General features: G+C 45.3%; 2 protein-coding genes across 6 annotated transcripts in view; one reads left to right on the top strand and one right to left on the bottom strand.

Moving 5' to 3' along the window:
• Nucleotides 1-9,512, top strand: part of GGCX (gamma-glutamyl carboxylase) — a 74,881-nt gene extending 65,369 nt beyond the window's left edge. For 2 of the 5 annotated variants that reach the window (XM_078769820.1, XM_068097870.2), the window contains exons 15-16: nucleotides 5,058-5,283; nucleotides 9,193-9,512. In XM_078769820.1, coding sequence (XP_078625946.1) covers nucleotides 5,058-5,283; nucleotides 9,193-9,385 — 419 coding nt within the window. In that variant the 3' untranslated portion in view covers nucleotides 9,386-9,512. The remainder of the gene's footprint in view (nucleotides 1-5,057; nucleotides 5,284-9,192) is intronic. The other 3 variants (XM_078769821.1, XM_068097875.2, XM_068097884.2) reach the window with 2 other exon arrangements.
• GPN1 (GPN-loop GTPase 1) overlaps nucleotides 7,918-27,355 on the bottom strand; it is a 36,526-nt gene continuing 17,088 nt past the window's right edge. Inside the window, exons 6-13 of the mRNA XM_068097895.2 lie at nucleotides 24,274-24,352; nucleotides 24,087-24,181; nucleotides 21,559-21,604; nucleotides 20,016-20,174; nucleotides 19,821-19,903; nucleotides 19,680-19,719; nucleotides 19,513-19,576; nucleotides 7,918-9,737 (exon numbers count right to left, since the gene is read on the bottom strand). Of these exons, the coding sequence (XP_067953996.2) occupies nucleotides 9,565-9,737; nucleotides 19,513-19,576; nucleotides 19,680-19,719; nucleotides 19,821-19,903; nucleotides 20,016-20,174; nucleotides 21,559-21,604; nucleotides 24,087-24,181; nucleotides 24,274-24,352 (739 nt within the window). The 3' untranslated portion in view covers nucleotides 7,918-9,564. The remainder of the gene's footprint in view (nucleotides 9,738-19,512; nucleotides 19,577-19,679; nucleotides 19,720-19,820; nucleotides 19,904-20,015; nucleotides 20,175-21,558; nucleotides 21,605-24,086; nucleotides 24,182-24,273; nucleotides 24,353-27,355) is intronic.

Below are 27,355 nucleotides of genomic sequence, written 5' to 3' on the forward strand. Positions count from 1 at the left end.
ACCCGAGGATGTGCCTTTTCAAGGTTTGAAATTAATCGGACAAGTACTTACCGAGCTATGGCGATTTAGCCGTTCGCCGTTCGCTTTGGCGTTGCGAATGGACCAAACCATTGCATGTAAATAGAGGGGGGGGTTCTGTGGTCGTTGCGAATGGACCAAACCATTCATGTAAATAGAGGGGGGGGATTGTCACTGTACTCGCAAGCCGTTCGCCGTTCGCTTTGGCGTTGCGAATGGACCAAAACATTTCATGTAAATAGAGGGGGGGGATATAATTTTAGATAGATATATAGTACGGGCATATATATAGTACGGGCATGCCCTAGTGTTGTAAATGAGGAGATATATCTAGCTATCTCGAATAATAAAACGCAGTGTGTGTGTGTGTCCATTAGTCAGTCAGTGTGTGTGTGTGTGTGTGTGTGTGTGTGTCCATTAGTCAGTGTGTGTGTGTGTGTGTGTGTGTGTGTGTGTCCATTAGTCAGTCAGTGTGTGTGTGTCAGTCAGTCTGTGTGTGTGTGTGTGTGTGTGTGTGTGTGTGTGTGTGTGTGTCCATTAGTCAGTCAGTGTGTGTGTGTGTGTGTGTGTGTGTCCATTAGTCAGTGTGTGTGTGTGTGTGTGTGTGTGTGTGTGTGTGTGTGTGTGTCAGTCAGTCTGTGTGTGTGTGTGTGTGTGTGTGTGTGTGTGTGTGTGTGTGTCCATTCGTCAGTCAGTGTGTTTGTGTGTCCATTAGTCAGTGTGTGTGTGTGTGTGTGTCCATTAGTCAGTCAGTGTGTGTGTGTGTGTATGTGTGTGTCCATGAGTCAGTCAGTATGTGTGTGTCCATTAGTCAGTCAGTGTGTGTGTGTGTGTCCATTCGTCAGTCAGTGTGTTTGTGTGTTCATTAGTCAGTGTGTGTGTGTGTCCATTAGTCAGTCAGTCAGTGTGTGTGTGTGTCCATGAGTCAGCCAGTGTGTGTGTGTGGTGTGTGTGTGTGTGTGTGTGTCCATGAGTCAGTCAGTGTGTGTGTCCATTAGTCAGTGTGTATGTGTGTTTGTGGGTGCGTGCGTGTCCCCATTACTCAGTCAGTGTGTGTGTGTCCATTAGTCAGTCAGTCAGTGTGTGTGTGTCCATTAGTCAGTCAGTCAGTGTGTGTGTGTCCATTAGTCAGTCAGTCAGTGTGTGTGTGTCCATTAGTCAGTCAGTCAGTGTGTGTGTGTGTCCATTAGTCAGTCAGTGTGTGTGTGTGTGTGTCCATTAGTCAGTCAGTGTGTGTGTGTGTGTGTGTCCATTAGTCAGTCAGTGTGTGTGTGTGTGTGTGTGTGTGTGTGTGTGTGTCCATCAGTCAGTCAGTGTGTGTGTCCATTAGTCAGTGTGTGTGTGTGTGTGTGTGTGTGTGTGTGTCCATGAGTCAGTCAGTGTGTGTGTGTGTGTGTGTCCATTACTCAGTCAGTGTGTGTGTGTCCATTAGTCAGTCAGTGTGTGTGTGTGTGTGTGCCATAAGTCAGTCAGTCAGTGTGTGTGTGTGTGTGTGTGTGTGTGTCCATGAGTCAGTCAGTGTGTGTGTGTGTGTGTGTGTGTGTGTGTGTGTGTGTGTGTCCATTAGTCAGTCAGTGTGTGTGTGTTTCCATTAGTCAGTCAGTGTGTGTGTGCCCATTAGTCAGTCAGTGTGTGTGTGTGTGTGTGTGTGTGTGTGTGTCCATTCATCAGTCAGTGTGTTTGTGTGTCCATTAGTCAGTGTGTGTGTGTGTGTGTGTGTGTGTGTGTGTGTGTGTGTGTGTGTGTCCATTAGTCAGTCAGTGTGTGTGTGTGTGTGTGTGTCCATTAATCCGTCAGTGTGTGTGTGTGTCCATTAGTTTGTGTGTGTGTGTGTCTGTGTGTATGTGTGTGTCCATGAGTCAGTCAGTGTGTGTGTGTCCATTAGTCAGTTTGTGTGTGTGCCCATTAGTCAGTCAGTGTGTGTGTGTGTGTGTGTCCATTAGTCAGTGTGTGTGTGTGTGTGTGTGTGTGTGTCCATTCATCAGTCAGTGTGTTTGTGTGTCCATTAGTCAGTCAGTGTGTGTGTGTGTGTGTGTGTGTGTGTGTGTCCATTAGTCAGTGTGTGTGTGTGTGTGTGTGTGTGTGTGTGTGTGTGTGTGTCCATGAGTCAGTCAGTGTGTGTGTCCATTAGTCAGTCAGTGTGTGTGTCCATTAGTCAGTGTGTGTGTGTGTGTGTGTGTGTGTCCCCATTACTCAGTCAGTGTGTGTGTGTGTGTGTGTGTGTGTCCATTAGTCAGTTAGTGTGTGTGTGTGTGTGTGTGTGTGTGTGTGTGTGTCCATTAGTCAATCAGTGTGTGTGTGTGTGTCCATTAGTCAGTCAGTGTGTGTGTCCATTAGTCAGTCAGTGTGTGTGTGTGTGTGTGTGTGTGTCCATTAGTCAGTCAGTGTTTGTGTGTCCATTAGTCAGTCAGTGTGTGTGTGTGTGTGTGTGTGTGTGTCCATTAGTCAGTGTGTGTGTGTGTGTGTGTGTGTCCATTAGTCAGTCAGAGTGTGTGTGTGTGTGTGTCCATTAGTCAGTCAGTGTGTTTGTGTGTGTGTGTGTCCATTAGTCAGTCAGTGTGTGTGTCCATTAGTCAGTGAGTGTGTGTGTGTGTGTGTGTGTGTGTGTGTGTGTCCATTAGTCAGTCAGTGTGTGTGTCCATTAGTCAGTGAGTGTGTGTGTGTGTGTCCATTAGTCAGTCAGTGTGTGTGTGTGTGTGTGTGTCCATTCATCAGTCAGTGTGTTTGTGTGTCCATTAGTCAGTGTGTGTGTGTGTGTGTGTGTGTGTGTGTGTGTTTGTGTCCATTAGTCAGTGTGTGTGTGTGTGTGTGTCCATGAGTCAGTCAGTGTGTGTGTCCATGAGTCAGTCAGTGTGTGGGTGTGTCCATTAGTCAGTGTGTGTGTGTGTGTGTGTGTGTGTGTGTGTCTCCATTAGTCAGTCAGTGTGTGTGCCCATTAGTCAGTCAGTGTGTGTGTGTGTGTGTCCATTAGTCACTCAGTGTGTGTGTGCCCATAAGTTAGTCAGTGTGTGTGTGTGCCCATAAGTTAGTCAGTGTGTGTGTGTGTGTGCCCATAAGTTAGTCAGTGTGTGTGTGTGCCCATAAGTTAGTCAGTGTGTGTGTGTGCCCATAACTTAGTCAGTGTGTGTGCCCATAAGTTAGTCAGTGTGTGTGCCCATAAGTTAGTCAGTGTGTGTGCCCATAACTTAGTCAGTGTGTGTGCCCATAACTTAGTCAGTGTGTGTGCCCATAAGTTAGTCAGTGTGTGTGTGTGCCCATAAGTTAGTCAGTGTGTGTGTATCCTCTATAACTCCAAAACCTTGAAACCTGGTGGCCCCAAACTTTGCACGCATACTTCTCGAACTCCAAAGGAGTGCATGAATGAAAACTAGGTGTTTGATTGTGATAAGACACCTTTCAAGATCATTTACACTAAAACTAGAAACAGGCTTACCTCTGGTCAGCCTGCGTTCAGCTCGCTCGGCTCGAGGGTCTTAATTCCTCCATTTTTCCGCTCAGTTCAAAATTGCCTCGCCTAAGAACAGGTCGGTTTCTGTACAATAAAGCTTCATATCTACGAATCGTAATACAGCTGATCTTCATACCTATGAATCGCCATATTCCTGCATACATCGCAATGCTTATAAACGCTAGCGTCCGTGCCTTTATTTCATTTATTCACACGTCTTACACCCAACATGCGATAAGCTCAAACATCTCTTCACCTGAATCAAAATTTAAAAATTTTAACTGCAGAGTTGACCTTAGCAGCAGTTTCTATCTACTATTAAAAAGGGTTAATTTGTCCAATTTGGACACTCCGAGAATCTCAACCATTTCAATGTAGGTGCTTGCTTGAGTGCTTAAGCCTCTTGGCGAGCACTCTACAAGCAGCTTGGTAATGGAACACCTTGCTGTTCACCATTTTCTTTCCTTTCATTTGCTTTATTTATCTTTTGATGATCATACATGACTGATGCTCAACTGCAAGTGCAATTCTTCCGTCCATGAAGTTAAGGCACGTTTCACTTTACCGCTTCCCGCTGCCCCTAACAAATGCAAGTCAAACCCCTCCCCCCTTTTCCCCTCAAGTTCCACTACCAAACGCAAGTCAGGAGCCACTCCCCATTTCCCCCCTACCAAATGCAAGTCCAGAACACTACCTTAACCTACCCCTCCCATCCTCCTCCCTCCCACCCCCCTCCTCACTCTATTCCCCCTCCACTATCCCCCCACTCCACTCTCTCCCCCCTCTCCTAATACATATTCCCATCATCTAAGGGACATGTTGTATTTGCTAATATACCATAAGTGCAGTCCCTCGGATGAACGTTAAAGTGTGTCCATCTGTCAGCATTGGTTGGTGGACGATAAAGAGCCCACGGTGTCCTTCACGACGAGTAGACGAGCTATCACCAACATCCTGAACAAATTACAAATTCTGCCTTTACCTACAGGGGGTATTGCAGCAGCAGCACAGCTGTTCCCCCAACCAATGATGCTACCCTGCAGCCTGGATAGGCCATGGTGTGTCGTTATGACCAAATTTAGGCCCAAACTAGAACGCCACTCAGTAGAGCGCATACTCCCGCCGTGGGTCAAGTTGGAGCCCTATCTTCCAATGGTAAAAAATCCTTCAGAAAATTCCTGGATCCGGAATAATATCCTGAGCTTCACCAAAAACTAATCAATTCTTCCTTATCCCAAGGGCAATCATCCCACCAACTTTCATCCAAATCCGTTCAGAACTTTTCCAGATATCTTGTTCACAAACACACGAACATACGAACACACATACGCACACACACACGGACGGACGGACACGATCAAATGCATTACTCCCTGGCGGGAATAACTACAGCAGCTTTGGACAGCGATGACATGCTCAATGTTGTTTATTAGCCACAGGCAGGAACAATGCTTTGGACCCAGAATGGTCATGGACGCATGAAATTGTCAATTCTATTTTAATGAGGTGAAGTGTGTGAATTTATTTTTGAGCATGTGGCACATCGTGACAATTTCTCAATCATGTCCCTCATCACCTCTGAAATCCACAGGAAGTGACGTAAACATCGAATCCTCAGACCCCAATCTTTTTCCCATCCTGCAAGCATGGCAGAATGTGGGAATGGATGTGGCAGGTAATGGAACCCTTCCTGACTGGGCAGAAAATCTTCTGAATGTCGCAATGGAGAGGGAGAGAAGAAAGATGAGGCGGGTAGAGAGAGTGAGAAATCGGCTTCTGCGATTTGCTTTCAAAAAAATCCACGTATTTAGAAGAAGGTAATGCACAAGAGACGAAGAGGTTAAAAATGGTTGTGGTGAATGTTGAATGGGGGAAATAACCACGATTGCCTTTTTTGTATTATTGTGCACCGCTCCTTTCCTATGCCATCTCCAGGCGCTGCATAACGTCATTGCCGGGCACCGAAGGGGGCTCGGCAATGACGCACGCTGAAAGGGAGTACTCAGTTTTCATTCTGGTTCTTTGTTTGTTGTACACCGCTCCTTTCCTATGCCATCTCCAGGCGCTGCATAACGTCATTGCCGGGCACCGAAGGGGCTGGGCATTGACGCACGCTGGAAGGGAGTACTCAGTTTTCACTCTGGTTCTTTGTTTGTTGTACACCACTCCTTTCCCATGCCATCTCCAGGCGCTGCATAACGTCATTGCCGGGCACCGAAGGGGGCTCGGCAATGACGCACGCTGAAAGGGAGTACTCAGTTTTCATTCTGGTTCTTTGTTTGTTGTACACCGCTCCTTTCCTATGCCATCTCCAGGCGCTGCATAACGTCATTGCCGGGCACCGAAGGGGCTGGGCATTGACGCACGCTGGAAGGGAGTACTCAGTTTTCACTCTGGTTCTTTGTTTGTTGTACACCGCTCCTTTCCTATGCCATCTCCAGGCGCTGCATAACGTCATTGCCGGGCACCGAAGGGGGCTCGGCAATGACGCATGCTGAAAGGGAGTACTCAGTTTTCACTCTGGTTGTTTGTTTGTCCAGGCGATATCTCAGCCATCCTTTGAGCTAGGAAGCTGAAATTTCGGCACAATAGTGAGCAAGTCCTTTGTCAAAAACGGTATTTTTGGTTTTTTTATTAATCAATTAATTGATGAGTTATTTAATTATTAGCGATTAATTAAGTACTTATACATTTCCTTTCTCTTCTGGCCATTATCTCAGGCACCTTTTGAGTTAGGAAGCTGATATTTGGACATGCCAATGACCAAGTGATTTGGCTGCAAAGTCAATTTTTGATTTATTAATTAATCAATTAATTATTTAATTATTCGATTCATGACTACTTTTTTTTTTTTTTTTAAGTTAAAGATTCGGATGAAATGGTGGTGGTTTGTGTTTTATTAGCCAATTGATTATTTATTTATTCATTTTTTGATTATTATTTATTTATTTTCATTATTAATCATTTATTTATTTTCTTTCTGATTTGGGCAATATCTCAGGCACCTTTTGAGCTAGGAAGCTGATATTTGGACATCACAATGACCAAGTGATTTCGCTGTAAAGGGTACTTTTGATTTATTGATTAATTAATTAATCGATTAATTATTTAATTATTCGATACAAACAACAAACAACAACAAGCATATTAAGGCCATTTTCCCTGATAGAGCGGGGGTTAACCTTACGGTCCCCATGACAATCTTCTCCATCTTGCCCTATTTTCTGCATCTCTCCTTGTTAACCCCCTTGCCCGCATTTCTTCTTCCACCACCTTTAGCCAAGTCTTTCTCGGTCTTCCCCGTCCTCTACTTCCTTCTACATTCATTTCCATCACTCTTCTCAACCAGTCACTTTCATCCTTCCTCAACACATGACCAAACCTCAAACCATGACCAAAAGTTTCTCTTCACAGCATCCATCACAGGCTCTATTCCCATCATCTTTCACAATTCATCATTTGTCTTCCTCTCTCTCAACGATACTCCGCACATCCGTCGAACCATTCGCATTTCCACCCTTTCCAGCCTTCGTTGCTGCTCCACGTTCATTACCCATGTCTCACTCCCATAAATCACAACACTTCTCTCACATGCAGCATACACCTTTCCCTTCAGCTTCAACGACACTCCCCTCCTCTTCAGCACGCCACTCAGTTCCCGAAACTTCTTCCATGCACATCTCACTCGAGCAACCGCATTTAATTATTTGATGAATGACTTAATTAATTTTTTTTTTAAGTTACAGATTCAGATGAAATGGTGGTGGTATATGTATTCTATTAGCCAATTGATTAACTATTGAATTTTTTAAATGATTTTTATTTATTTATTTTCATTATTAATTATTTATTTATTTTCTTTCTCATCTGGGCAATATCTCAGGCACCTTTTGAGCTAGGAAGCTGATATTTGGACATGACAGTGACCAGGTGATGTGGCTCTAAAGGATATTTTTGATTTATTGATTAATCATTTAATCGATTAATTATTTATTGATTAATCAATTATTTATTTAACTTTTTTATTATTGACTTATTTAATTAAATTTCTAAATCTAAAAGATACATCTTGGGATGAAGCACTGGTTGTTTAGTTATGCTGTTAACCAATTGATTAAGAAAATATTTTATGATAATCTTTTATTGATTTTAATTATGCAATTAATCAATCAATTATATTGTACACCTCTCCCTCCCAATGCACTCTCTATGAGCTGCACTGCGGTATTGCCGGGCACCCTGGCAATGCCGCGCTGTGGGATATTTAATTATTTTGCATGAGGGTGGTGTACTTTGAATGTATCTGTACTTGTTTATATAATCATTAGTCTCGCCCCGAAGGGGATGCGAGACGATTGCAACACCGCTGCCAGTCTGTCTGTCTGTCTCTATGTTTATATAGTTTTTCTCTGCATTCGCCAGGCCGATCGTTGCAAAAGTTTCAACACAGGTGGGACTCCCTATGGAGAATATTTTATTGATAGATCAGATGTCATCGGTCACATGATATGACAAGCCATATTGGATCAAAGGAAAAAAATTGGATGTCTTTTTCTCCGAAAAAAAATTAGAACTTGGCATATGTCATCAACACCCCATGGGTGATAATGACATCATCGGTGAAGTGGTATTCCAGCCATAATGGGTTGAATCGAAATCCTTGTATGAAAAATCTGACATTTAATATATCTGATCCATGACCAGATGTGAGTGAATAATTGAATGCATGACATCATTGGTCACATGGTCTGGCAGCCATATTGGATTGAAAAGAAAAACGTAAAACTTCATCTTCGTAACATCTTCAGCACTGCTTAACAGATCGATGCGAAACTTCATACATATGATCGACAAGCCATGGGGATAGTTTGAATTTTTTTTCATATTCACCTTCATGCAATTTAGCCTTAAAAAGCACAAAAGTGGTCGTTAAATATCCTAATAATTTATTAATAAAGCTACTGATAATGGTAATGTACGTGACATAATAGGGTGCATGGATGATTATGGGTATATGGACCATAATAGCAGTGGGCCATAATAGTAAAGTGTTCAGTTAACGACGGTATTTTTGTTCAGAATGAGCACGCAAGGCAAGACTACGTGCTCTACCAGCTACCGTTCTAGTTAACTATTGTGACTTGTAACCAAAACCAAGTTGTTTTGACACCATTTTGACTTTTCTGATTGGCCCAGGCAAATGAGAAAACGTTGAGGAGTGTTCTAAACTTTACAGTGGGATCTACACAAAGCATACAATTGGTCAATAATTTGACTCAAAGACATTTAGATAACTCAACATGGGGCTGAACATTTTGATTCTGATGTACCATACTCTGCTACAGAGCATCGGTGAGGCCAAAGCAGTTTCTGGGCAAGAGCTATATTGAGTAGTTTGCCATTGCCTTCCCAACAGTAATTAGGGTGAAGGACACCACGTGGTCTTTAAATTCCAAATTCCAGCCCGACTCCCAGGGTAAAGGAAAACCATGAAACATAATTCTGGCTGCAATACTGCTCTGTTGAGAGTGTGATAGACCGACAGGAAGAGCAGAAGCAATATCTCCCACTTCAAATAAATAAATAATTGTCAATTTGAAAGATCCACCGAATATATTGATTTTAATTAATCAGTCAACTGTGCATTCAGTGCTGCATTGCAAATGTTATTTATTCCTGTATAAAGAACAATTTTAATCAAGCCATCATATCTTTCATTGTTTCAGCATACTGATGACCAGCTTTGCCATGAGAAACTTGGTGTTTGGCCACCCATCTCAAAGCCAACTCCTCCAGGAGTATCAGCTTGCAGATTGGAACGAAAGGGAGAACATGGATTCAGACGTCACAGAAGACCAAGACAGCACAGTACAGGGAGAGATTACAGATGAGGTGCAATCGACAAGAGCCGAACTGTGAAGCTGGTGCAAATTTCTATTCTTCTACATTGTAGTGTCAGAATGTGAAGATAATCTTCACACTTTGCACACACGACTTTTTGGGGGTAATTTTTTTTGAAACTCAATAAAGTATTTTATAAAAGCAACCTGACAAACCACCTTTATACATTCATTGTGCAGCTCGTTTAGAAGAACCAATCAGCTATCGTGACCACGTGTGGCTTTGTTCGTGCCTCTGCTTTGCCTTTTGTGTTTATGTTGTTTCGGTTTTTCCTTTTCAACCGCCAACGGATCTTCTGCCTCCAGCTCAGTTCCTCCTGCTCCCCGACTCAGGATAAGCTGACAAGGACCAGGGGGGAAGGATGGTGGCACTGCAAGCGAGAGAGAGTGGGATGAGGAGGGCAATACAATGTTTCACAAAAATATACTTATTCAACAATATGCAGTATCTGCATTATTTAAACAGTCCAAACTAGAGCGTTCATACAACGCCTTACATCGTGCAGTCTCCAGAAAAAGGACATGGGAAGGGTCCTTTACAACTCTTGCTTTTGCGTTTCTGACTATGATCGATACAAGCTTTGTTTGTCAACATTGAATATCAGGCATTGATCATAGTTTTTGATCATTGATCATAGTTTGAACATTGATCATAGTTTTATGTGAGGGGCAGTGGTACGGAGCCAATGCATCAAACAGAGCAATCCTGAGCTGAAATTTCTGCCAACTTTTTTTTTTTTTTTTTGGATACAGAGTCGAGGCTCGTGAAAGAGCTAACATTTATCAATCAAACAAACAAGCAAACAAAGTATATAAAAAGGGGAGCGGTCGACAAGATGGGGAGGGAAGGGGAGAAAGCACACAAACACAACATTTGAGAGCAGGGACATCGGGAGATGTTTTTGGAGGGAGAGGGCCTGGGGGGAGGCAGGATAGGTATAAAACGCAAGGACACCAAGGACTTCCAGGAAAGAAGTCAAAAGTCACCTCAAAAAAGTGGATTTGGGGTGAAATTAGCGGGGGTAGAAAAGATCAAGGTTTTGGATTGGGGAAGATAAGAGATGGTGGTGAACAGCCGTTTTAAAGACCTGGAGGGAGGAGTGGGATTGAAGAGAGTGAGGGAGTTTGTTCCAGAGGCGGGAGAAAAGAGGAGTGAAGGTGAGCAGAAAGTCTTGATTTTGGCAGTTTAACCATAAGAGGGTTGCAGGCAGATCTTGTGCGACCTGTAGGAATATTTGGGGGACAGAGCCCAGAGAGGGCTGGGGGGGCAAGGCCAGAGAGGAGTCGGTAGAAGACGGAAAGACCACCAACCTGCCTGCGGTGAGTGAGTGAAAGGCCCTTGGAGTTAGCTTCATCGCAGGAGATTCCAATGATTCTGAACGCTTTGGTTTCAACAGCGTGAAGACGAGCTAGGTGTGAGGCAGGAGCACCAGCCCAGAGGGGAGAGCAGTACTCCATTGAGCTGCGGATGAAAGCCTTGTATGTGGTGAGGAGCTCAGGTGTGCCAAGGAAGGACTTCGCACGACGGACGATGCCCAGTCGGCGACTGGCTTTGGAGGTCAGCTTGGAAATGTGGTTTTCCCAGGAAAGATCATGGCAGATAGTGAGACCCAAAAGCTTGAGTGACAGAACTTCTTGGAGAGGATTATTCAGAAAGTATTCTTTATTCAGAAAATTCAGAAATTATTCAGAAAATCCTTCAGAAAGGATTATTCCTCCTTCATGATGTCTCTGATGCCTTGGTATCTCTCCCAGGTTACTCCCTCCTCCAGTATGATAGACCTGAGCCTCGTCCTGGAGGTGGGGTTGCTATCTTTATAAAAAACTCTCTTCCTCACTCGCCCTCCACTGCCCTCTCTCCACCTCACCCCCAGGAATACCTTTGGCTACGGCTTCCCCTTCGCTCCCACCTTTTGTTCATATGTGTGTTGTACCGTCCACCAATCAGCGATGACTCCATCTACATCTCACTGTCTGATAATATGGACCAACTTCTATCTACCCATCCCAACTCTCTCTCCCTCATATGTGGTGATTTCAATTGTCACCATGCCAGTTGGCTGGGTGTGGGTACCTCTCTCACCAGCCATGGCTCTTCAGCAAAGGACTTCTGCGACTCACTGGGACTGACACAATCTGTCAATTTCCCGACCCGGATCTCAGTCAGCGGAGCATCTTCTCTTCTGGATTTGGTTATGACAAACTTCCCTGAAAATGTCTGCTGCTCTTCTTCTGCTCCAATCGGCTCATCTGATCATGTGCTTGTCAAAGTGGACATCTCTCTGACCATTCTCAGAGAGCCTCCTCAGCGTCGACGAGTCTGGCATTTCACTCAGGCCAACTGGCACGGTCTTCAAGCAGCCATCAATCATCTGGACTGGTCTCCCATCTCTACCGCCTCTGACATCAACTCATCCTGGGAATTCTTTCAAAGTAAATTGCTCTCTCTCATGCACAGATTTATACCATCTCGTCTTCAGTTGTCATACCCTTCCTCCCGTCCATGGTACACGGAATCTTGTGGTGAGGCTGTTGCCCTGAAACAACTTGCCTTCGTCTCCTGGAAAGCAAATCCAACGGAAGGAAATCTCATTTCCTTTCACAAAGCCCGAAACAAGTGTGTGTCCACCCTCAGGAGAGCCAGGAAACAATATCCTACCATTCTCAAGACCGAACTCTCTTATCTGTCTCCCTCTTCCAAATCCTGGTGGCGTCTGGTCAAATCTGTTTCTGGTGTTTGTTCCCCCTCCATCCCCTCCCTCACCTCAAACGGCTTAACGGCTGACTCCGCACGTGAAAAAGCTGAATGCCTCAACTCTGTGTTTGCCTCTAAATCTTGTGTCCCAAACCCATCCCTCTCTGTACCCACCGTACCCAGTCGTACCCAGCTGCTCCTGGACTCTGTGTCCTTTCCTCCTGACAAGGTGGAAAAGTTTCTGTCAACCCTCGACTCTGATTCTGCAACTGGTCCTGACGGCATCAGCCCACGGGTCCTAAAATCATGTTCTTCTGCTCTTTCACTCCCTCTTTCTGTTCTCTTCACCCTCTCTTTTGCTCAAGGTCATCTGCCATCTGCTTGGAAATCAGCCAACATCACCGCTTTGCACAAAAAAGGTGCAAAAACAGATCCCAGCAACTACAGACCAATCAGCCTTCTCCCAATTATCAGCAAAGTCATGGAATCCATCATTGCTTCAGATATTAAATCTTTCCTCTTCTCCAATGGCTTGATCTCTGATCATCAATTTGGTTTCAGACCTGGTCACTCTACTCTGGACATGCTGCTTCTGCTTTCTCAACAATGGATGGAGGTCCTCAACGCCAAACAGGAAATTAGAGCCGTCTCCCTTGACATTTCACGTGCCTTCGATACGGTCTGGCACCCTACTCTGCTCTCCAAACTCTCCTCCTTTGGTATCCATGGAAATCTCCACGCATGGCTGGCGGACTTCCTCTCTGGTCGTAGTCAACGTGTGGCCCTGAATGGGTTTCTCTCATCTCCTCTTCCTGTTCAGGCTGGAGTTCCCCAAGGTAGTGTTCTGGGCCCTGTGCTTTTTCTGGTCTTCATCGATGATCTCTCTGACTCTCTTGAAAATCCTCTCTATCTCTTTGCTGACGCGACTCTACTCTCTGTCGCTCCATTCCTCATCCCTCAGATCGGCAGTCTGCAGCCTCCTCACTCTCTGCAGACATGGACAAAATCACAGACTGGTCAAACAAGTGGAACATGTCTTTCAATCCTGACAAATCTCACACTCTTACAATGTCTCTCCGAAAGGACCGACTGGACAACCCTCCCATCTACTTTCTCAACAATCCTCTCCAAGAAGTTCTGTCGCTCAAGCTTTTGGGTCTCACTATCTGCCATGATCTTTCTTGGGAAAACCACATTTCCAAGCTGGCCTCCAAAGCCAGTCGCCGACTGGGCATCCTCCGTCGTGCGAAGTCCTTCCTTGGCACACCTGAGCTCCTCACCACATACAAGGCTTTCATCCACAGCTCAATGGAATACTGTTCCCCCCTCTGGGCTGGTGCTCCTGCCTCACACCTTGCTCGGCTTCACGCTGTTGAGGCCAAAGCTTTCAGAATCATTGGAATCTCCTGCGATGTAGTCAACGCCGAGGGCCTTTCACTCACTCACCGCAGGCAGGTTGGTGGTCTTTCTGTCTTCTACCGACTCCTCTCCGGCCTTGCTCCCCCAGCTCTCTCTGTGCTCTGTCCCCCCAATATTCCTTCAGGTCGTACAAGATCTGCCTGCAACCCTCTTATGGTTAAACTGCCAAAGTCTAGGCTCTCTGCTCACCTTCACTCTTTCATTCCCCTTTTCTCCCGCCTCTGGAACAAACTCCCCCACTCCCTTCAATCCCACTCCTCCCTCCAGGTCTTTAAAACAGCTGTTCACCACCATCTCTTATCTTCCCCCATCGAAAACTTTGATCTTTTCTACCCCCGGTAATTCACCCCAGAGTCCTTGCAGTGTTCATATGTTTTAATCCTCTCCCACCTCCCCCCAAGTCCTCCCGATGTCCCTGCTCTCAAATGTTGTGTTTGTGTCCTTCCCCCTCTTCCCCCTCTCTTTTGTGTCCTTCCCCCTCTCTCCCCATCTTGTCTGCCGCTCCCCTTGTTTTTTGTGTTTTGTGTGTCCGTTTGTCTTTTTGTGTGATTAATGTTAGCTCTTTCACGAGCCTCGATCTTGTATACAAAAAAAAGAAGAAAAAAAAAGAAAGTAAATGGGAGGGTTGTCCAGTCGGTCTTTTCGGAGAGACATCGTAAGAGTGTGAGATTTGTCAGGATTGAAAGACATGTTCCACTTGTTTGCCCAGTCTGTGATTTTGTCCAGGTCTGCAGAGAGTGAGGAGGCTGCAGACTGCCGATCTGAGGGATGAGGAATGGAGCGGCAGAGAGTAGAGTCATCAGCAAAGAGATAGAGAGGATTTTCAAGAGTCAGAGAGATCATTGATGAAGACCAGAAAAAGCACAGGGCCCAGAACACTGCCTTGGGGAACTCCAGCCTGAACAGGAAGAGGAGATGAGAGAAACCCATTCAGGGCCACACGTTGACTATGACTAGAGAGGAAGTCCGCCAGCCATGCATGGAGATTTCCATGGATACCAAAGGAGGAGAGTTTGGTGAGCAGAGCGGGGTGCCAGACCGTATCGAAGGCACGTGATATGTCGAGGGAGACAGCTCTAATTTCCTGTTTGGCATTGAGGACCTCCATCCATTGTTGAGACAGCAGAAGCAGCATGTCCAGAGTGGAGTGACCTGGTCTGAAACCAAATTGATGATCAGAGATCAAGCCATTGGAGAAGAGGAAAGATTTCATATCCGAAGCAATGATGGATTCCACGACTTTGCTGATAAATGGGAGAAGGCTGATTGGTCTGTAGTTGCTAGGATCTGTTTTTGCACCTTTTTTGTGCAAAGCGGTGATGTTGGCTGATTTCCAAGCAGATGGCTGTTGACCTTGAGCAAAAGAGATGGTGAAGAGAACAGAGAGAGGGATTGAAAGAGCGGAAGAACAGGATTTTAGGACCCGTGGGCTGATGCCGTCAGGTCCAGTTGCAGAATCAGAGTCGAGGGTTGACAGAAACTTTTCCACCTTGTCAGGAGGAAAGGACACGGAGTCCAGGAGCAGCTGGGTACGACTGGGTATGGTGGGTACAGAGAGGGATGGGTTTGGGACACAAGATTTAGAGGCAAACACAGAGTTGAGGCATTCAGGTTTTTCACGTGCGGAGTCCGCTGTGTAGCTGTTTGAGGTAAGGGAGGGGATGGAGGGCGAACAAACACCAGAAACAGATTTGACCAGACGCCACCAGAATTTGGAAGAGGGAGACAGATAAGAGAGTTCGGTCTTGAGAACGGAGATATATTGTTTCCTGGCTCTCCTGAGGGTGGACACACACTTGTTTCGGGCTTTGTGAAAGGAAATGAGATTTCCTTCCGTTGGTTTTGCTTTCCAGGAGACGAAGGCAAGTTGTTTCTGGGCAACAGCCTCACCACAAGATTCCGTGTACCATGGACGGGAGGAAGGGTATGACAACTGAAGACGAGATGGGATAAATCTGTGCATGAGAGAGAGCAATTTACTTTGGAAGAATTCCCAGGATGAGTTGATGTCAGAGGTGGTAGAGATGGGAGACCAGTCCAGATGATTGATGGCTGCTTGAAGACCGTGCCAGTTGGCCTGAGTGAAATGCCAGACTCGTCGACGCTGAGCAGGCTCCCTGAGAATGGTCAGAGAGATGTCCACTTTAACAAGCACATGATCAGATGATCCGATTGGAGCAGAAGAAGAGCAGCAGACATTTTAAGGGAAGTTAGTCATAACCAAGTCCAGAAGAGAAGATGCTCCGTTGACTGAGATCCAGGTCAGGAAATTGACAGATTGTGTCAGTCCCAGTGAGTCGCAGATGTCCTTTGCTGAGGAGCCATGGCTGGTGAAAGAGGTACCCACACCCAGCCAACTGGCATGGTGACAATTGAAATCACCACATATGAGGAAGAGAGAGTTGGGATGAGTAGATAGAAGTTGCTCCATATTATCAGACAGCGAGATGTAGATGGAGTCATCACTGTTTGGTGGACGGTACAACACACATATGAACAAGAGGTGGGAGCGAAGGGGAAGCCGTAGCCAGAGGTATTCCTGGGGGTGAGGTGGAGAGAGTGCAGTGCAGGGCGAGGAAGAGAGTTTTTGATAAAGATAGCAACCCCACCTCCAGGACGAGGCTCAGGTCTATCATACCGGAGGAGGGAGTAACCCGGGAGAGATACTAAGGAATCAGAGACATCATGAAGGAGGAAAGTTTCTGTTAAGCAGATCACGTCTGGTTTGACAGAAGCAACCTGTATGGAGAGATCAGTTAAGTTTGAACTAAGGCCCCGGATGTTTGAGGTCCATACCGTTAATGAAGAGGAAGGGGGAGCATCGGATACAGAACAGGGGGGAGGAGGGGTAGGGTAAGATGTGGAAGAGGTGGAAGAGGTGGAAGAGGTAGGGAGAGCTGTTGAAGGTGTGTCAGAGATTTCAGAATAGCTCGGAGAAAGGGAAGGATGGGGCGGACAAAAGGTTTGATGGTGATTGGGTGACGCACAATGAGGTGTTATTTGAGGAGGGGGAAGAGCGAGGCAGAAGGTTGGGGGAGATGGAGGTGAGAGTTGGAAGGGGGAAGAAGTGGGGAGGATGCTTTGAGGAGGGGGAAAATTGAGAAGAAATTAGGGTGGGGAGATTTGAAGGGGAGGGGCGAGGGGGGAGTTTAGGAGGGAAGGGACAAGGGGAGGGATTTGAAAGGGATGGGATATGGGGGAGATTTGGAGGGGAGGGGTGAGGGAGGAGGGGAGGGGCGAGGGGGAGTCTTGGAGGGGAGGGGTGAGGGGGTAGTTTAGGAGGGAGGGGGAAGGGGGGAAGATTTGAAAGGGATTGCTGATGGGGAGGATTAGGAGGGGAGGGGAAAGGGGGAAGATTTGAAAGGGATGGGTGATGGGGCAGATTTGGAGGGGAGGGGTGATGGGGAAGATTTGGAGGGGAGGGGTTATGGGGAAGATTTGGAGGGGAGGGGTGAGATTGGATTTTAGAAAGTGTACGATTAATGGGAAACGAACATTTATTGCAAAATGAGTTTCTTGTGACCTTCGAGTCAAAAATACGTTTAAGGACGCTGGATGGAGGATGGAGTGCAGGAGAGTTTAGGGAATGTAGAAAAAAGGCACTATAAGAGATGGAATCTTTTTTGGGGATGAATAGATTTGGTGAGCAAGTCGAAAGCAGCCTTTTAAAGAAGAAGAAGAAAAAGGTGTTATAATATACGACGGAATACAGAACTTGAGGGGAAAGTGTAAACATTGTAAGGTTAATAACAGTGAAAACTATCTGGGGAAATGGGGGAGAAACACGTGGTCGAAGAACGAACGAACGAATAAGAACGAATAAACGAATGAGAACAAAGAATAAGAACAGAGAAGGAAATGTTTTTTTTTGTTTTTTTTGAGTTGAGATTTCCACAAGGAAGTAGGCTGTGGGGTGAAAAGACTGGGAAAAGCAGAGAACGAAAGTTATTGGAGCACAAACGACGGACCGCTGAGAGAAAAACAAAGCCTCAAGGTTGTACACTGTACAAGGCCTCAAAAGACACGACACGAATTAACACTATTTTCTATACAGGTATGAAAGATTTGGACCGAAAATCTTCCTCGGGACACAATATACATACACACACCATAAAATAAATACAGTTATAACGAAAATACAAATGGGAACAATTACTTAACTTCGATTTCGATGGAGAGCGTGGAGAGCTGCGAATAAACGAAACCTCGCCGGCAAGACCGGAAGCGGAAGTCGAAATTCTTTGTGAAACGAACGATTTTGGAACGATCTTTGAGAAAAAGATGCGCGAAACAAACATTGTTTTGGACAAAGTTCACAGGTGTTGCATCACTGAGCACCGCCATTTTGTCTGGATCTCGACAGTCCCCCCCCCCCCCCCTCGCTCCCCCCAACCCGCTCCGAAGATCGCAAGCGGCAAATTGATTTTGCTAAATTACTGTTAAAGTGAAGGTTTTTTGAAGTAATAGAACGAACAAGGCAATTTGCGTTTTGGTGTTCAAAATATATAATTCAATTGAAAGAAATCAAGTTTTAAAGCATATAGAAAACAAACAAAAACAAAACATTGAATTGAAAGTTTACTGCTGTTTATGCATTTGTGATACACGGTCTTCAACACCACATGATCTAACATGTTAAACTCGAACGGCACGCAGTAGAGAGCATACCTTCACCTGGTTGGCAATATCACTGAATGGTAAAGAATCACTTTAAAAATTCTACTAGCCGTCCACAACTTTTTGAGATATCTTGCTTTATATCATTTTTAGCCTTCTCTCTCAATGATGAGAATCAATTTTTAAATCTAGTATCCGGATCTTCACCAAAATTGAATCGATTCTTCGTCACACACACAACCTGTCCACCAGGTTTCGTCCAAATCCGTCCATAACTTTTTGAGATATCCTGCTATGTATCGTTTTTGGCCCGATCTCTCAATGGTGAAGAATCACTTGAAAAATTAAATAATTCTCATATCCGAATGCATATTCAAATCTTCACCAAAATCGAATCGTCCATGTCACACACCCAACTGGTCCACCAAGTATCGTCCAAATCCGTTCATAACTTTTTGTGATATCCTTATATGTATCGTTTTTGGCCCTATCTCCCAATGGTGAAGAATCGCTATAAAAATTCTAGTAGCCGTATCCGAATCCGGATGTTCACCAAAATCTAAACATTTTGTCCTTATCACATAAGCTACATCTCTGCAAAATTTCGTCCGAATCCGTCCACAACTTTTAGAGATATCTTGTTCACAAACGGACAAACAGACGGACAGACAGGGGTGAAAACATAACCTCCATCCACCTTTGGTGGCGGAGATAATTCGTTGTTTCGTATGTAACCTGTGGCTGCTGGTTGCATCATCTTTCTGGAAGCACGTTTGTGCCGCTGATGCAGTGCCCCAATTACCAGCAAGCTGGTACTCAATTTGCTGACCTCGGAAGGATGACAGGCTCAGTCAATTCCCCTGGCGTTCAACGGGATTCAAACTCAGGATCCGAGGATCCCAAGCCAGCACCCTAAACGTTAAGCCAATACCAGGCTCGCGTTAAATTAGTTACTTGTGCCTGTTATTTGTATGCTTTATGACATTTCTAAACACAGCAATTTTCCTGTTTGGCATGATTTGCAATTACTTGTGACTGCCAGACAGACAGACGAAAGCAACTGCTTTAGCCCACTGTGTTCATGCGCGCGTGGGCTGAGACGCCGTACAATGTTACCAAATTTGTACCCAAAGTACTGCTAAATCTCAGCCGATTCGTGTTCTACAGTGTTCAAAATATAAAATTCCATTGATAAAGTAGTTCCTTGATCATAGACTGACAGACACACAGACAGAGTGATCCAATTGCTTCCCCCCACTTTGTGCTATGTGTGCGGGATCATAGTTTTATGTGAGGGGTGGGTTCTCAATTAAGGAGGGGAAAGCAAGACAATAGGCTAGTAGCATCAGACACCTGTGACAATAGGCTAGGATGAATGGTAACTTATGAGGGGTTAAATGGTAAAGCAAGCTCACATTCTCCCAGGTCTTTGTGCAGTCTAGCCAGTTGTCGTTCTTTTTCATTTTCCTCTGTTCTTTCCTGCCATAACAAGAATCCCCAAGATAGAAAGCATGCACAATCTGCCTCACTGTTAATACTGATGCACATCCTGCGCATTCGAAAAATAATGTTGGCTATGTACCTTTAATTTTTGCAAACGTTCATACTCTGGTCTGTATTCTCTGCACAAGGGAACAAGACGTTGGCACAGACAGAAAGTGAAGGATAACAATGTGATGGCAGAAAAACTAGGGACCATTTGAGAAGAGTATGTGCTTGGTACCTCTCATACTCTTCTCGTGCCTCCTCTAGTGCAGTGAAGAGTTCAGGCATGCCGCTTCCTATCGTCGCTGACACTCCGACCACCTTTTGGGCACAGAGAGGAAACCACTCAAATGCATTTGTTGCCATTAATCTGCTTCAGCAGCTCCTTACTTCTCATGGGACATAACCTGACTGATATAATTAACCACCTCACCTTAAGGTGCTCGTAGAAGGCCGACAAGGTGAGGCTCATAGAGCGAGCTAAGCTCGAGGCATAGCTCGCTCCTGCATCTCCTGGAGCTGATAGAACATCCCCCAAGGACTCAAAATCGGTCATCCACTCGATGGCAAAATCGTGCGACACTACATCTGTCTGATTTGAATGCACACACATGGATGTGTTAAAAAAAAAGTGAAGGAATAGTAATAAGCATACACTTTGTAATGTGTACACTTTAAATAGCAGTGCAATTGGGGGCACATTGTTGTGGGCAACGTTTTTTTTTTTTTTTTCTTTACAGGATCTAAGGTTCAGAGTGGATCACACGCGTGTACACACATGTGGAAATTCCACATGTGCACACACATGCGGAAATTCCACATGTGCACACACATGCAGATCTAAGGTTCGGAGTGGATCGCACGCATGCATGCATATACATGCGCACACATACGCTACTGTTGGAAGAGACAAACACAGACAGAGCTTGAGGGTTTCTCCGGGCACTGTGGGTACCAACGACATCACAACATAGCGTCTTTCTCACCACACTCAGTGGGGCATTTCCCAAGGAGGAATTGCCTCCTCCCCATGGATGCCAACCTATGGCGATTGTCCGTGCTCTTATCCTTTTTAAATGCCGAATGTCAAGGCAGCACGCACCATTAAAACAAAATATTTCGTACAACTCAGCCGGGGCTTGAACCATGAACCACCGACCTCCCAGACTCAGAGTGGACGCTGTAACCATCACACCACCGAGTCCGTCCAAAATGAAATTAATATTAGGATTCATGCAAATTTCTGCAGCAAAAACGGAATTTGCATCATCACCATCATTTGGAATCTCCCGCGATGAAGCTATCTCCGAGGGCCTTTCACTCTCTCACCGCAGGCAGGTAGGTGGTCTTTCTGTCTTCTACCGACTCCTCTCCGGCCTTGCTCCCCCAGCTCTCTCTGTGCTTTGTCCCCCAAATATTCCTACAGGTCACACAAGATCTGCCAGCAACCCTCTGATGGTTAAACTGCCGAAATCTCGGCTCTCTGCTCACCTTCACTCTTTCATTCCTCTTTTCTCCCGTCTCTGGAACAAACTCCCACACTCCCTTCAATCCCACTCCTCCCTCCAGGTCTTTAAAACAGCTGTTCACCACCATCTCTTATCTTCCCTCATCCAAAACCTTGATCTTTTCTACCCCCGCTAATTCACCCCAGATCCACCTTGTTTGAAATTCCAACTTCTTTCCTGGAAGTCCTGGCAGTGTCCATATGTTTTATACCTCTCCCACCCCCCTCCCCCTTCCCATTCCTACCCACCCCCCCCAAAGCCCTCTCCCTCTCTCAGATCTCTCGATGTCTCTCAGTCCCTGCTCTCAAATGTTGTGTTTGTGTCCTTCCCCCTCTCTCCCCATCTTGTCTACTGCTCCCCATGTTATATGTTTTATGTGTCGGTTTGTCTTTCTGTGCGATTAATGTTCGCTCTTTCACGAGCCTCGATCTTATATACAAAAAAAAACAAAAAAAAAAAAAACCTTACCTTGTTCATGGCAAGAATGAAGGGTAACTTGGTTTTGTATAAAATGCTACAGGGAGAAATGTGGCAACAAAACAATTAAACAGGCAAAAGGCATACAGACACAGCACAGCATCAACATAGATAGTAAAATTAATATTGTTGTGGAAATGAGAATTGTGTTTTTTATTGTTGTAAAAATATCACCCTCCTTCCTCCAGTTGTGTATACTATAAAGGTCAAAGGGCGTCCCTTAGTTAGGTCATATACAATCACGTTAGCCAATCATAGATTTCCTGCTTGTTGGTAGTTATTTCCTTATTCTGTGTATTAGGTTAAGGCTTTGTCTTCCATTAATTAATACTCCATTGCACCGAATTCAAATAGGTAGTATCCCCTTTCAATTTCCCCAGAACCTTCATGGGAATCCCCTTTTGTCAGCCGCATTACAAATTCCTCTGCGCGGTTTGCTGCAGTCCGCTGTTTCTTCGGGCTTGGGTTTTCGCCGCAGCTGCTGGGCGGTTTTCACCGCGACTCCATTAGCCTCGAGGTGGGCTCGGAGAAGAGGGGGGAGGAGCCGCCGAATCCAGGGCGTTGGCCGCCCCTCGTCATCAAGGGCGGAGCCAAAAGAGGCCGTGCGAGCCAACCGGCACTGCAGTAGCGACCCGTTAGGCGTGCCCAGAGAGCTCGCGGAAAGAGGTGGAGGCGCGATATAAAACGGGGGCACATGCGTCAAGCAGGGAGTTAAGCAGATGAGTTGAGTCCACCGCAGCTGAGTCCACTACAGCTGAGTCCACCACAGTTGAGTCCACGACAGTTGAGTCCACCACAGTTGAGTTTACCGCAGCTGAGTCCACCGCGGTTGAGTTGAGCTTTGACGGCAGTTTCGACCCGCTGCTGCGAGGCGCCGCCGCCGTGTGGGCCAGATTGAGGAGGGTCGGCGGCCGTTCACCTCGAGCCTTGCCGTTTACACGGACCGGACCCAGCTCTGTGGACCACTTGGACCTTCCCCTCCTTCCAGCCAATCGTTCCTGCCTTCATTTCCCCATTCGTGTGAGTTTGATTGTCGTCCGTTTTGTGTGTCTTGTCCTGGGGTATTAATTAAGACTGTAGGTAAGCTCGCGTTGCACTGTGTTTCTTCTTCTTCTGTTTTTATTTTATTATTCTTCCTCCTCCTTAGTTGCTTTCAATTGTGTGAATAGTAAATAAATCATATTTGTATTTCTTACCCTTTGCCTTTCTTTCCTCTACATCCGTCGTTGTTGTCTTTTCCCCATTGAATACCTGTGGCACGATTTGGCCAACGTTTGAGAATCGGGTCTAGTCTTTGTTAACGGTTCGGGCCGCGGCTGCCATCCGCTCGGCAAATTAACATCTTATCCGCGGTCACGAACGGGGCTGTGCACCGGCCTTTCCGGAGGTCGCGGTGCAGCTTCAGGGACCACGTCGGTCAGTAACAAACGAGGGGACTAATCCCCCCTCAAAGGGGAACCATAGGCCGACGGCGGGTTCCGTAACAATATAAAGGCATTTTAGGAGTACAACTCGTAAAAGAGGTTCAAGGTTCCACATATTTTAGGTTAATATACCACATATCACATATTTTAGGTTAATATACCACATGTCACATATTTTAGGTTAAAATACCACATATCACATATCACATATTTTAGGTTAAAATACCACATATAACATATTTTAGGTTAAAATACCACATATTTTAGGTTAAAATACCACATATAACATATTTTAGGTTAAAATACCACATATAACATATTTTAGGTTAAAATACCACATATTTTAGGCTAAAATAACACATATCACATATTTTAGGCTTACATTTACACCACACAATTAAATGCAACATATTCTTTTAACGACACGTATTATCCCGTACACACATCCTTCCTGCGAATCAAAATGGCAAAAGAGTACACTGTGGTTTGAGGCAATCAAAACCTTTATTCTCATTTACTTGATCAATGCTAAGGCTGAACAGAATAAATGTGATGAAAACGTCACGGTACGACAGGATAATACCAGCTATTGTCGTTCTTCCCTACATCGGCCCTTTGTGCCGAGACGATGCCATCCTGCATGCCGCAACAATCCCACAACATCTCCCTCCATTGTCCGCACTTGTATCCTATCACAATATCTTCATGCAGTCAATGACATTGTACAACTGTCGACCACTTGTGGCTCTCATGTAATCAGTTTGCGTGTAAATGGCACTTCCACTCAGATTCACTAAATACGTCAACTGGTAAATGGTGTGGCAGAGTTGTTGTTGCAAATGCCTATTAAAATTGAGTAACTTCTTTGTCACAATCCAAAATTATACTTCAAATAAATTAAATGGTCATTTGATCCTTCTTTTAAATTGGGCGGCCTGTCTGCCGGCACGGTGTCCTTCGTGAAGAGTAAGCGAGCTATCATCGGCACCATGAACACATTCCAAATTCCTACAGGTAGCATTGCATCAGCCATCCATCAGCATGTGCTCTGGTGACTGAGATTTACATCCACGTATTATAAAATCCCCATACAACCTGCAAGCAGACAGCATATTTGATGTAAAGGTGATCGGACTTGTACAACGGGCTGTGTCGAGAACAAAGACAACCACGGTTGGAAAGACCGATGCCTGAAATGGAGAGAGAGAGTCTTTGTACAAGTAACAAGGCAAATGGATGAACTCTCAAAGCAGAAAATGTAAATCTTAAAATAACGACTCACCAAAGTCTCTGTGATTATGGACCCAGATGCAGACCAGGTGAATACTTCTATTTGTCCAGGAGTATCTATCAACACAAAGCTGGGTGGAAAATATACAAGCGGCATGACAGAGGGAGGTTAGCGAGACAGGCCAAAATAATCCAGAAGATAGAATGGAATATTTGATAAAGGGATCAATAAAAGAGAAAGACATACATTGAAAACAACAACAACAACAGGCATTTTAAGGCCATTTTCCCTGCAAGAGTGGGGGTTAGCCTTGTGGACCCCATGACAATCTTCTCCATTTTGCCCTATTTTCTGCATCTCCCCTTGTTAATTAATCCCCTTGCACGCATTTCTTCTTCCACCACCTTTAGCCAGGTCTTTCTCGGTCTTCCCCATCCTCTACTTCCTTCTACATTCATTTCCATCACTCTTCTCAACCAGTCACTTTCATCCTTCCTCAACACATGACCAAACCATCTCAACCTGTTTCTCTTCACAGCATCCATCACAGGCTCTATTCCCATCATCTTTCGCAATTCATCATTTGTCTTCCTCTCTCTCAACGATACTCCGCACATCCACCGAACCATTCGCATTTCCACCCTTTCCAGCCTTCGTTGCTGCTCTACGTTCATTGCCCACGTCTCGCTCCCATAAATCACAACACTTCTCACACATGCAGCATACACCTTTCCCTTCAGCTTCAATGACACTCCCCTCATCAGCACGCCACTCAGTTCCCGAAACTTCTTCCATGCACATCTCACTCTAGCAACCGTTGCCGAGTCTGATCCACCTTCTTCATTCAGTATGTCTCCGAGGTAGCAAAATGTTTTCACACCTTCCAGCGTCACGCCATCTCCAAGATCCAACTCAACATTTCCTCCATCTGCAGCTCCCTCTGTGCACACCTTACACTTGAATGTAGCTGCCACACTGGTTAATGACCCACTCAAGCCACTACATTTTTGATGAACCCACTCAGCGCACATTGTACAGTGAATGGAGTTCACTCCGACACCCTTCCTGCACACAGCACAGGGCCACTTCCCAGTTCTTTCCACCTCACCACATGCTTTACCACTTGCCATCACCTTCCTTTTTCCAATGTTCACCTTCAGACCTTTTGTCTCCATACATTCCTTCCACTTATTCATCTTCTCCAGTCCATCCATACTTTCCGCAATCAACACCAGATCATCTGCATACAACAACTCCCACGTTAAACCCTCCTTTACATTCTGAGCCAGCACCTCCTTCACAGCTACAAATAGTAGTGGACTTAGTACCGACCCCTGATGCACTCCCACTTTCACCTCAAACTCACCACTGTTCCCGTACTTCGTCCTTACAGCTGTGCGCTCTCTCTCATACATTGCCATCACTACTCTGATCAATAAGTTAAGTTTGTTCACAATTGTATTTTGTCGAAACTGTATTTATCGTTCGGTGTGTGAACTTATAGTGTCCCCCTTGGAAGTTTCTTGGTGTTTATCTTTCATATATTAATCGCTTGTTTGCCGCGTCGCGAGCAAGGCCTTGCAGCCTCAGGCTTCCCCCGTCGAAGGTTGTTCATTCCTTCGCTGTTTTGCTCGCTTTTTTGATTTCCCCTTCTCCACCAAGCTTCACCAAACATCTACTATTTGTCTAACGTTGTAACCCCCACCCCCCCCCCCCCCCAAAAAACAAAAACAAAAAAAAACAACCAAAAAAACTTTTATTTCCCTTTCTCCTCGTGTGCTTTTGCCTCTGCCCACGTGCGCTGTCTCGCCCCGCCCCCATTTTCCCCTTGCCTTCCACCTTTTGCCCTGTTCAAGTGACTCGTGGTCGTCGCGCTAGGCTTCCTCTCCCCATTGGTATTTTTGTGAATATACGATTGTTCTGTTCTTCACAGTTCTGTTTAAATATGTTTCAACTATCCCCTTCATTGTTTTATTCAGTGGTTTATTACAACACGCTGTTTTTCTTCTTATTTAAAAGGCTCAGCGCACATTGTACAGTGAATGGAGTTCACTCCGACACCCTTCCTGCACACAGCACAGGGCCACTTCCCAGTTCTTTCCACCTCACCACATGCTTTACCACTTGCCATCACCTTCCTTTTTCCAATGTTCACCTTCAGACCTTTTGTCTCCATACATTCCTTCCACTTATTCATCTTCTCCAGTCCATCCATACTTTCCGCAATCAACACCAGATCATCTGCATACAACAACTCCCACGTTAAACCCTCCTTTACATTCCGAGCCAGCACCTCCTTCACAGCTACAAATAGTAGTGGACTTAGTACCGACCCCTGATGCACTCCCACTTTCACCTCAAACTCACCACTGTTCCCGTACTTCGTCCTTACAGCTGTGCGCTCTCTCTCATACATTGCCATCACTACTCTGATCAATAAGTTAAGTCTGTTCACAATTGTATTTTGTCGAAACTGTATTTATCGTTCGGTGTGTGAACTTATAGTGTCCCCCTTGGAAGTTTCTTGGTGTTTATCTTTCATATATTAATCGCTTGTTTGCCGCGTCGCGAGCAAGGCCTTGCAGCCTCAGGCTTCCCCCGTCGAAGGTTGTTCATTCCTTCGCTGTTTTGCTCGCTTTTTTGATTTCCCCTTCTCCACCAAGCTTCACCAAACATCTACTATTTGTCTAACGTTGTAACCCCCACACCCCCCCCCCCCCCAAAAAAAAAAAAAAAAAAAAAAAAACAACCAAAAAAACTTTTATTTCCCTTTCTCCTCGTGTGCTTTTGCCTCTGCCCACGTGCGCTGTCTCGCCCCGCCCCCATTTTCCCCTTGCCTTCCACCTTTTGCCCTGTTCAAGTGACTCGTGGTCGTCGCGCTAGGCTTCCTCTCCCCATTGGTATTTTTGTGAATATACGATTGTTCTTCACAGTTCTGTTTAAATATGTTTCAACTATCCCCTTCATTGTTTTATTCAGTGGTTTATTACAACACGCTGTTTTTCTTCTTATTTAAAAGGCTCCTTTCAATTTCCTCTTCATCTCATTCCATTTCAAAAAAATATTCAATCTCTTATGATTGCAAATCACTCCATGCTCTAAATTCTCATTCATTCCATCCCTCCTCCATCGT

This window comes from Myxine glutinosa, chromosome 1, assembly GCF_964187855.1.
Source record: "Myxine glutinosa chromosome 1, kmMyxGlut1.1, whole genome shotgun sequence".
NCBI classification, from domain to species: domain Eukaryota; kingdom Metazoa; phylum Chordata; class Myxini; order Myxiniformes; family Myxinidae; genus Myxine; species Myxine glutinosa.